The sequence below is a fragment of the Panthera tigris genome, chromosome C1, assembly GCF_018350195.1.
Source record: "Panthera tigris isolate Pti1 chromosome C1, P.tigris_Pti1_mat1.1, whole genome shotgun sequence".
In the NCBI taxonomy this organism is placed as follows: Eukaryota; Metazoa; Chordata; class Mammalia; order Carnivora; family Felidae; genus Panthera; species Panthera tigris.
In genome coordinates, this window is record NC_056667.1 from 41,676,383 (window position 1) to 41,688,407 (window position 12,025).

General features: G+C 36.3%; 1 protein-coding gene across 2 annotated transcripts in view; it reads left to right on the plus strand.

Moving 5' to 3' along the window:
• Positions 1-12,025, plus strand: part of ZFYVE9 (zinc finger FYVE-type containing 9) — a 214,321-nt gene that overhangs the window by 119,314 nt on the left and 82,982 nt on the right. The window contains exons 5-7 of one of the 2 annotated variants that reach the window (XM_042997157.1): positions 6,046-6,145; positions 8,606-8,782; positions 10,407-10,576. In XM_042997157.1, coding sequence (XP_042853091.1) covers positions 6,046-6,145; positions 8,606-8,782; positions 10,407-10,576 — 447 coding nt within the window. The remainder of the gene's footprint in view (positions 1-6,045; positions 6,146-8,605; positions 8,783-10,406; positions 10,577-12,025) is intronic. The other variant, XM_042997158.1, reaches the window with a different exon arrangement.

The following is a 12,025-nucleotide window of genomic DNA, read 5'->3' on the forward strand; positions in this document are numbered from 1 at the left end:
GGCTAACAGCATTCCATTTAATGGTCATACTGCAGTTTAATTATTCCTCTACTGATGAACATTTGGGTTGTTGATAACTTTTGACTATTATGACGGTACAGAGCTAATTCTTGTATACATCTCATTGCACATTTGGATTTTCTTTTTGTAGGATAATCTTTCAAATTGAATGTGCTAAGTCAAAGGGAATGAACAGTTAAAATTTTAAGATACCGCTAAATTAATCTACCAATTTATACTACCACCAGGAGGATTTGAGAGAAAGTTCCTCTTTTCTGTTTACCCTCACCACCATTGGATACCAGTTTTTAAAAATTATTTGTACAATAGAAAAAGAAAATCTCATTCTTTTAATTTTTATTTTGTTACAATTGATACTTACTATATCTTTACTTATTAGACTTTTACATAAAATTTACCTAAAATTTACCTGTGTGAGTTCTTTGCTTACTTTCTTTAGAGGTTTTTGTATTTTTCTTTTTAGTTCATTGAAGGTTTTTATATGTTATGGATCTTAGCCCTTTGTTCATTATGTATAACAAATATTTTATCTAGTCTGTTATTTTATTCTTTTTGATGTCACTGTACATGGAGGGTTTTTGTAATTTCCTTTTCTGATTGTTCATTTTTAGTGTATAGAAAGAAATGCTAACTGATATTTGTGTGTTGACTTTGTATCTTGCAGATTCACTGAATTCATTTCTAAGTTTTAATTTTTTTTTAATGGTTTTTATGTGTGGAATATTTAGGTTTTCTGTATATAACTTAATATCATCTGCAAACAAAGATAATTTTACTTCAGTTTAGATGCCTTTTATTTCTTTTTCTTGCCTGATATTGTGGCTAGAAACTCAGTATCTATGTTAGGTAGAAGAGGTGAAAACGTGCATCATTGCCTTTTCTAATATTTGAGAAAAAGCTTTCAGTCTTTCATCATTGTATGATGTTTGCTATGGATTTTTTTGTTTTTTTGTTTTGTATTTAATTTTTTTTCAATATATGAAATTTATTGTCAAATTGGTTTCCATACAACACCCAGTGCTCATCCCAAAAGGTGCCCTCCTCAATACCCATCACCCACCCTCCCGTCCCCCCCACCCCCCCAACCCCCATCAACCCTCAGTTTGTTCTCAGTTTTTTTTAAAAAATTTTTTTTTTCAACGTTTTTTATTTATTTTTGGGACAGAGAGAGACAGAGCATGAACGGGGGAGGGGCAGAGAGAGAGGGAGACACAGAATCGGAAACAGGCTCCAGGCTCTGAGCCATCAGCCCAGAGCCTGACGCGGGGCTCGAACTCACAGACCGCGAGATCGTGACCTGGCTGAAGTCGGACGCTTAACCGACTGCGCCACCCAGGCGCCCCATGTTCTCAGTTTTTAAGAGTCTCTTATGTTTTGGCTCTCTCCCACTCTAACCTCTTTTTTTTTTTCCTACCCCTCCCCCATGGGTTTCTGTTAAGTTTCTCAGGATCCACATAAGAGTGAAACCATATGGTATCTGTCTTTCTCTGTATGGCTTATTTCACTTAGCAGCACACTCTCCAGTTCCATCCACGTTGCTACAAAGGGCCATATTTCGTTCTTTCTCATTGCCCTGTAGTCCTCCATTGTGTATATAAACCACAATTTCTTTATCCATTCATCAGTTGATGGACATTTAGGCTCTTTCCATCATTTGGCTATTGTTGAGAGTGCTGCTATAAACATTGGGGTACAAGTGCCCCTGTGCATCAGTACTCCTGTATCCCTTGGGTAAATTCCTAGCAGTGCTATTGCTGGGTCATAGGGTAGGTCTATTTTTAATTTTCTCAGGAACCTCCACACTGTTTTCCAGAGCGGCTGCACCAATTTGCATTCCCACCAACAGTGCAAGAGGGTTCCCATTTCTCCACATCCTCGCCAGCATCTATAGTCTCCTGATTTGTTCATTTTGGCCACTCTGACTGGCGTGAGGTGATATCTGAGTGTGGTTTTGATTTGTATTTCCCTGATGAGGAGCGACATTGAGCATCTTTTCATGTGCCTGTTGGCCATCTGGGTGTCTTCTTTAGAGAAGTGTCTATTCATGTTTTCTGCCCATTTCTTCACTGGATTATTTGTTTTTCGGGTGTGGAGTTTGGTGAGCTCTTTATAGATTTTCGATACTAGCCCTTTGTCCGAAATGTCATTTGCAAATATTTTTTCCCATTCGGTTGGTTGCCTTTTAGTTTTGTTGGTTGTTTCCTTTGCTGTGCAGAAGCTTTTTATCTTCATAAGGTCCCAGTAATTCATTTTTGCTTTTAATTCCCTTGCCTTTGGGGATGTGTCGAGTAAGAGATTGCTACGCCTGAGGTCAGAGAGGTCTTTTCCTGCTTTCTCCTCTAGGGTTTTGATGGTTTCCTGTCTCACATTCAGGTCCTTTATCCATTTTGAGTTTATTTTTGTGAATGGTGTGAGAAAGTGGTCTAGTTTCAACCTTCTGCATGTTGCTGTCCAGTTCTCCCAGCACCATTTGTTAAAGAGACTGTCTTTTTTCCATTGGATGTTCTTTCCTGCTTTGTCAAAGATGAGTTGGCCATACGTTTGTGGGTCTAGTTCTGGGGTTTCTATTCTATTCCATTGGTCTATGTGTCTGTTTTTGTGCCAATACCATGCTGTCTTGATGATGACAGCTTTGTAGTAGAGGCTAAAGTCTGGGATTGTGATGCCTCCTGCTTTGGTCTTCTTCTTCAAAATTGCTTTGGCTATTCGGGGCCTTTTGTGGTTCCATATGAATTTTAGGATTGCTTGTTCTAGTTTCGAGAAGAATGCTGGTGCAATTTTGATTGGGATTGCATTGAATGTGTAGATAGCTTTGGGTAGTATTGACATTTTGACAATATTTATTCTTCCAATCCATGAGCAAGGAATGTCTTTCCATTTCTTTATGTCTTCTTCAATTACCTTCATAAGCTTTCTATAGTTTTCAGCATACAGATCTTTTACATCTTTGGTTAGATTTATTGCTATGGATTTTTTTATATATGGCTTTTATTATGTTGTGGTAGTTTCCTTCTATTTCTAGTTTTTTGACTGTTTTTATTATGTTTTATGTTGATTATGTTTTTATTATGAAAGCGTGTTGAATTTTGTCAGATGCTTTTTCTGCTTTGGGATGATTATGTGGGTTTATTTCTTTCATTCTGCTAATGTGTATTAGACTGAGTTCTGTATGTTGAATAATTCCAAATCCATTATTTTTTCCCTACACTGTAGCCATATCTTCCCCTTTGATTAAAACATTTAAGTGGTTTCCCACTGCTCTAAGTAAAAAACCAAAATTAAGCATCCAACTTTGACTCAGGTCATGATCTCACAGTCTGTGAGTTCGAGCCCCGCGTCAGGCTCTGTGCTGAGAGCTCGGAGCCTGGAGCCTGCTTTGGATTCTGTGTCTCCCTCTCTCTGACCCTCCCCCGTTCATGCTCTGTCTTTCTCTGTCTCCAAAATAAGTAAATATTTAAAAAAAATTTAAAAAACCCAAATTATTAATACAACCTGTACAAACTTTGCTTGGTCTGCCTTCTTTTTTTTTAATTGAAGTATAACTAATATACAGTGTTATTTTTATTTGTATAATGTATTTTTATCTGTATAATTCTGTACATTACTCTTAATGACTGTATTCTCTCTATACTCTACTTTTCATCTCTGTGACTTATTTATTTTATAACTGGAAGTTTGTATCTCTTAATCCCCTTTACCTATTTCACCCATCCCCCTACTCACCTCCCCTCTGGCAGCCACCAGTTCTCTGTATGTAAGAGTCTGGTTTTTTTTGTTTCTTTGTTCATTTGTTTCATTTCTTAGATTCCACACATGAGTGGAAACATATATTTGTCTTGTCTGGCCTCAGCTTATTCTATGCCTCCCTTAATCTAAGGGCCTTTAGCCATATTAACTATTTTTAGTTCCTTGATGGAGCCATGCTTTCTTCCCCTAATGGGACCTACTTTCTGTTTCCTCTGCTTATTGTCTCTTTTGTGCATAGGAAACTTTTACCTCATATTTTATCTATGTCATTTCCTAAATAAAACCTTTCTTGACCCTGTCAATCTAGGTAAGGCCTAGATTACATCTTATTTTACTATGTACTTCTTTTGAAGCAAGTAATTTTCTATTCACTTGTGTAATTATTTAATTTTAGATAATAACCTCTGTAGACTATGAATTTCATGAAGGCAGGGGCCATATCTATTTTGTTCACTGCTACACCTAATAGGGTAGTCTGCTGCTCAGCACATAGTTAGGGTTCAAATATTTGTAGCATAAATGAGTGAATGATGGTTTCTTGGATTTACCTCTTGATTAGAAAGGTTATTGAAAGTTTTCAAGAAGATTGACATAATTAGATTTACTGTTTTAGAAAGTTCTGTCATTTACTGTTTGTTGAAAGATGAATTGGAAAGACACATCTGAAGATTAGGAGGACAGATAATTGATTGTGATCATCTTCTAGGCCTCAGATAGTAGGGGCCTGAATAAAGGCAGCAGCAGTAATGATGGAGAGGGAGAGATTAAGAGGGAGAACCAACAGGATTTAGCAATTGATGAGATATAGTCATGGTGAGGAAAAAGGAAAAGTCAGGTCTCAAAATGAAATACCATATATGAATTAGTATGAAGCAGTATTACATAGTAGTTAAGAACAGAGCCTTTGAAGACTTAGTATGTAACTTACTAGCTGTACAGCTGAATGATTTTGCTTAACATTTGTTTATTCAACTCTGTTGATTGTAAGTGACTGAATTCATAGAGGTTAAATGAAATAGTATATGTAAAGTGCTTGTATTCATACAGTTTGCTGTGGACTTGAACAAGTCATTTAACCATCCAAACTCAAGTTTCTTCTGATAGAAATAATCTATTTCCTGTACTCTGTTTGTTGCAGAGTTACTTTGAGAATGGAAAGCATTTGAAAACTGTAAATTGTTAATCATGGTAGCTAGATATATTAATCATACCTAGTAAGAGAGGCGATGATCTCTGTCACTTTGTCTTTAGTCTGACCTCATCTCTTGATTCATCTTTGTAAGATGGATACTTCTTGACTATAAAAACTGGATTAGTAGAATTTACTGGGAACAGCTTTCTGCCCATATGAAGCTCTCTGTGATAAATGACTGATGACTTCTCAAGAAAATAAATCTTAACAGGGAGCTGAGGAGATTCTTGTTGTCTAATGTGGAAGGGACAAGAAAGTAAAATTGTCAAGAACCAACCCTGGAAGGTGGAAATAAGGTGCTGGAAATTGGCCTCATGAATTTTTGATTGTCTGCGGGCTGTGCTTATTTTTTTTTAAGTCTATTTATTTATTTTGGAGAGGGAGCTCATGTACCCACAAGCAGGGAGGAGGCAGAGAGAGAAAGAGAGAAAATCCCAAGCAATCTCCATGTTGCCAGTGCAGAGCTCGACATGGGAGCTGTGAATCGTGAGATGGTAATCAGAGCTGAAATCAAGAGCTTGGCACTCAACTGACTGAGCCAACCAGGCATCCCAAGGGCTGTGCCTATTTTTATGATTGAGTTGTATATTTCGAGCTTTCCTAGCTTTCCTAGCAAACCAGTAAAAAGAGCTGGTATTATTATTATTCCATCTATAAGATGAATAAAAATCAGAAGTTCAAACTTGGAATTCCCAATGTTTGTTTATTTCACCCTGCTATATTGCCTTTCCAAACAAAGATAGCAGATGTAGTTAGTTATCTTTAAATGCCCATGTTATGTGATATTGTGTATAGGAATTTTGCCTAAGGGCAAGTCATTTTTTTTTCTCCTGCTGTGTATTTGTTGTGTGATCTTGGGTAAGGTTTTTATTTTCAGCCAGACTTTTACTTTCCTTATTGCTGACAGACGTGTCATCTCACTCTTGCTTTTGAATTGAGTCTTGGGGCCCAGCTTCCTCAACTGCATTTTTCTTTGAAGTTTTTAGTGTTGTAGTAATATGGTTTCCTGTCAGTGTTGGTCAATATTGGTTTGCTCTCTTTGTACTGTTACCCTAAATAAATTTAGTATGTTCTTATTCCTACAGGTTTTCTGTGCTTCCTGCTGTAGCCTGAAATGTAAACTGTTATACATGGATAGAAAGGAAGCTAGAGTATGTGTAATCTGCCATTCAGTGCTAATGAATGGTAAGTATTAAAACAGGTTGAATTCACAGTTACCAAGACAGAACAAGAGAATTCCTATGAAAAGACTACTGTTTTTTCCTGCCTTTCTCTATAAGTTGTTCACCTTCTCAAAAGTCACAACTTTAACTAAAAATATGGAACAAATTTCCATGTTTTGAGAATATTGTAGCATTTCAGAATCCCTGTGCCTAACTTAATAAACAAATGTTAAAGTCAGGTAAGTTTTGCAGGAAGAATGGAGGTTCTGGTGGAAATCTGGTGCTGTGTGGCTTTAATGCTCCTGTGGAATGACTGGAGTGGGATGGGGGTGGGAAGCAATTGACCACTCAGATGATGAAATATTAAAATTGGACTGAGGTTTTCATTTCAAGGGAAGCTGTCTATTTCTAGGAAATACCTTAATAACTTAAAGTGTATTCTTATTAACAACTTGGTTGTCACTCATCTTGTTAAAAATAAATTATTTAGCGTTTCAGATCAAGTAGAGGAGTTCATTTTTCTGTCAGAAATCTCCTTAATACTATTTAGATTTGTTATAAGAATATTGGTTTTGAATTTAGTTATATGGTAAAAGAACATGGCCAGGAGAAGGTAAATATAGCTTGTCCAGTGTTCATCTTTTGTGGGACTGGAAATGAATCCAAGGGCATTTTAGTTTAGAATTACAAAAAAAAAAAAAAGTATTTTTGTAAAGAGATACAAGAAAATTAATCAGGCTATAGTATTTTCTCTGTATGTCTTTGTACAGTTGCCAGAAGAATTACGAATAAAATTTTGAACTTGGACAAAAGTTGATGCCTGTGCCAGGGTAGCGTGCCTCCTGGAGGCGGGAATCTATCTGCTCAAGACCCCTCCTGCTCTGTCTGTCTGCGTTGCTCATAGTGATGTTTTCCTGTTGCTGGCTTATTAACTACTGCATGTCAGTTAATCTGATCTGTTCTGATCTCCTGTGATCCACCCAATTTCCTCCCATTTCTGAATTCTTACAATTTTGATCAAAATATTAATTCATTCTCTCTACTCTTAAGGGTCAATTTTTAGATGGTAGTTACTTCACTCAGTTGTTAATTGATGATTTTTATTCCTGCTTTCATTTTCAGACATATATCCACAGAAAAGAGCATGCTGCTTAATTATAGTACCCAGTACCTCTTTTATTTGATGAGGTCTTTCAACTTGATAGCTTCTTTTTTTTTTTTTTTTTAACTTGGCATATCCAAAGATGAAGGAAATGGCAGAGGATTCATATGGAATACTTATTTTTATTAAGCCAAGGATGCCCTTACCAGGGAATCCTAAAGTAATCTACTTTTTCTGGTTTTTCCAGCAGTCTTTCCTCTCGCATGGCTTAGCGAAGTCTTTTTCTGAATATTTAATTTGATGCTTTTCAGTGTTCCCTATCCCTTTTTCCCTTTCTCCTTTTCTCTTCCTCCCCTCTTTCTGCCAATGCTTTCAAAGGAACTTAGCTATTGTTTTTAGCCTTGTCCTGAAGTTTGGAGGCAATAAGTATTCATGATCTTATGGATCATTCTTTGATATTGAATGAGAGTTTTAAAAAAGATGCTTTAAAAAATTGGGTGTTTTCCATTCCTGAGCATGTGGTATTACCTGAACCTAGAAGATAAAATTTGGTATCTTTCATTTCTGTAGCTCCTTTCATCTTATTTACTTTAAATACAATAGTTGATATGTCAATATTTAGTAAAATTATAGAGTATACAGAATCTTAACACACTTGTAATCATTCATATTGGTTGATGGCACTTGTATGATATTGGCACATTTTCATGTTCAGATGGGTCCTATGCTTTTGAGACACACCAAAGATGTAAATTGGTTGTTTTCGCTGGATACTTTTACACGAGGTAATGATTACACAATAGCAGAATTCACAAAAATGTTGAGATGTGTTCTCTTCAGCGTTAGCTTTTAGAATTTTTCAAGTGAAATTTTTACCTCAACTAAGAAGAGCCTAAAAGTCTGTAAATGAAACAAAAATATTATACAATGGAATTATGCTATTTTAGGCCCAATTTTGATTTTTGAAGAACTTTATAAAATGTGTTGAATGTTAAACCCGCCCCCCCACCCCCAAATATCTAAATTTCCATCCCAGCTGCAAATCCTTAGTAAGTTTGATGTTTCACTCCCTCTTAAGGGAATGTATGGTCTCCTTTAAAGAAGCCAGGGGCCTAGTCTTTAATCTCAGACTGATCTGCTATTAGTCTGTACCAGAACTATCACATAATTCTTATTTGTTGCTTCCAAGTAGTTTACTTAACTAAATGGTCTCCTTTATTGAATAAAATAACCTATCTCCTTAATACTTTCACTAGTTGGAAGAGAGAGTAGTACTATGAGTGTTAATGAGGAAGAGCTACATTATTTATCCAATATTGAGGAGGTCTTGATGTCCATATTTTGCAATCCATTCACATTGATTGTCTGTATTTGCTTTAGCTCAAGCCTGGGAGAACATGATGAGTGCCTCAAGCCAGAGCCCTAACCCTAACAATCCTGCTGAATACTGTTCTACTATCCCTCCCTTGCAGCAAGCTCAGGCCTCAGGAGCCCTGAGCTCTCCACCTCCCACTGTGATGGTACCTGTGGGAGTTTTAAAGCACCCTGGAGCAGAAGGTAGGGAATCATGTGCTCTTCTCTCTCCTTTTCCTCACCAAGTTCCTCTGAAAAGGTGCTGATGTGATTTTACAGCACAAGTCTTTAAAACACTGTAGATAAGTCCCTTTGGGTGGTTATTAAAGTGGAAGGAACAAGGTGAGAAATGTGTCAAGACTATTTCTGGGCAAGTAAAGAATAATACTGTGTTACCTGATATTTTGGAGGCACCTCCAAAAATATGCCAATACTCTCTCCAACTTAAGAATGGAGTGATTACACTGCTTCTACTTGAAAAGAGATACAGAATTTGAAGTTGGCCTGTAAAATCCTAGCTTCAGGCCTACCTTAATGTTCTTTGTAGGAGTTTATGAAAATGGAGAGTTCTTTCTTTGGAGCAGCCCGTTTTAGTGTTGCATTTTGAAAGCCCATTGCCATTTTCTCTTTTCATTTTTAATCTATCCAAATAAGAATATGAACATATTGTTAGGTACATAGACTTTTATAAAATCCAGAACTTTCTGATTATATCATATGATAGAAAATTATGGGCTCAACTTATTTTAGTTTATTTATATCTTTATGATTATGATATTGTCAGGTGAAAGATACTTTGTAAGTTCAGGAAATTATCAGTAGTAAAAATAACAGTTATGTATTTCCTTAAAATGGTCTTGTCAGGAAGTTTCCCTTGATAATTAAAATCAATCTTCTTTCATTAATTTTATGTCTTTTTGTCTAGTAATATTCCCTTTCCCTTGCTAAATAGCCCTCCTCCCCTTTTGAAGATCAGAGACTTCTACTGACGTTATCATGTTCTTCCCCATTTTCCCCTCTTCAGATCATCCCTTAGTCATACTCCTTGTATTTTTATGAGTTCAGGCTTTCTTTCTTAAAATCTTTACTCTCTTTACTTCATTTGTCATTTTTGTTGTTCTTCCCTAGTCTCTCTTTGTTTTGGCTGTTTGGAATTGATTTCTGGAATTGGATTTAAAGAGATCATTTCATCGGACTTAGTTTTCCAGCTTTTCCCCTATCGCAGACCACTTTTGCACTGCCAGATCAGTCTTTTTTCATCTTCCGTTACTCTTTAGCCAGAGATCTGGTCAGTTTGCTTCCCAATTCTCTTACATATCTGTGCTAACTCTTCCTTTATTAGTAAATAATTCTTCAACATTCTTCAGGGCATCTTTTGCCCTTTAAAAATACCGTATCACTTTTCCAGATATTTAATTCCCATGGAAACCTCATACTTTTAGGAGATGTGGACATCTATTGCTAGATATTTTTTCCCTGTGATTAATTTATTTCCTAGCCACTTAAAACACCTTTCTTAGTTTCTCTGTCAGTGATATGGAACAGAATAAGTGACGTAATTATAAGTGTACTTACAAACTCTTAATATTTTAAAGCAAAGTATTTTAAATCTTTATGTTTAAGTTATAGAAATAAAGAATATATTTAAACTCGTATTTTATTAATTTATAACCACTTTTATACACAGTTACAGTTCTTATATTTATAATTATAAGATGCTAAATAGTGACTTCTTTGTACTTCTGGAAATGGTGACCTTCTCTTCTTTCATGTTAGAAACGCTACCAATATCACAGTGATGCCTGTTTTATTTTTCTGGCTCCTCAAGTGGCTCAGCCCAGAGAGCAGAGGCGAGTTTGGTTTGCTGATGGGATCTTGCCTAATGGAGAAGTTGCTGATGCAGCCAAATTAACAGTGAATGGAACTTCCTCTGCAGGAACCTTGGCTGTCTCACATGACCCAGTTAAACCAGTAACTACCAGTCCTCTACCGGCAGAGGTAAGAAAACAAAACGGCATCTAAAAGTGAGTACTTAGTTTACTCAGCATTGTGCTGCTTCTGTCTTGCTATTTTCTAAGTTGAGTGACCTTTCTGTGGAAGCCTATAGGTTTCAGGTACAGCTTAGGATGTATGTGTGTGGTTCGGGAGTAAAGTAAATGTGGCAAAATCAGTTCTTGTTTGCTATGTATTTGGAAGGTTTTTTTCAGGGAAAGATTCTCATGAAGGTTGTTCTCAGTGAGCTCAGGCTACTGCTGTAGTTAGAGCTAATGCAGAGGGAATCCTGCTCCCTTTGTACATTGATTTTCGAACAATGTTTCACAGGTTCTGTGGTGACCTTTTGGGAGTGCCATGATGAGGAAGGGCCAGGCCATATAAAGGTGGCCGAGGAGTCCCTCTATTCCTTTCTTTTCAACCAAGCATCTCTACTTTCTTCTGTTCTACTTTTTGGTTCCCATGTAAGATTTTTAACGATTTTATTTTTAAGTAATCTCTACAACCAATGTGGGGCTTGAACTCACAACCCCAGGATCAAGAGTTGCATGCTTTACCAACTGAGACAGCCAAGAGCCCCTGATAGGTTTTAGAAGATAAATTCTGTTTGAATGCAAGAGGAAGCTCTAGTGAATGACTGTTACAAGGAAACAAGATTCAGCTCATTTTGCAAAATTAAACCAAGTTAGTTATTTTATTTTTGTCTCTTACATTATTCAACACTCTTTTTTAATACTTATCTGATAAAAAAATACTTACCTGATAAACTAGAAGAATTTCATTTTAAGATTAATAATTCTTTTATTTTACCAGATAAGTATTGAGATAATAGTTATCTTTAGGGCCAGACTAGAATATATTTTTCTCATCTTTATGGCCTAGTAGAGTGTGTGGCACTTAATAGGTACTCCGTGAATGAAATAAATTCCTTTTCACAGGTGGTATGTAAGTAGAGGCCAAATGACCACTTTCTATGATATTAAAAGGTGGTTTTATGCATCATTTCCTGTACTAGACTTTAAAATCAGGTAATAATGGTTTGCCAATAAAATTTTCCAAATTTCCTCTTACATGATGTATTGAGAACATTGCAAAATTTTTAACAAAAACCCACTAAAAACTGATAGCATCCTAAATTATAGATAGCATAGATAAAAATATAATAAGACATGGACATTTAAAACAATTTTTTTAATGTTTTATTTATTTTTGAGAGAGACAGAGCATGAGCTGGGGAGGGGCAGAGAGCGAGAAGGAGACATAGTCAAAGCAGGCTCCAGGCTCCAAGCTGTCAGCTCAGAGTCCAATGCAGGGCTCAAACCCATGAACTGAGAGATCATGACCTGAGCTGAAGTTAGATGCTTAACTGACTGAGCCACCCAGATGCCCCAACATGGACATATTTTTAAAAAAATAGTTTTAATCTTTATTCAGGTATAAAATCTAGATAGTAAA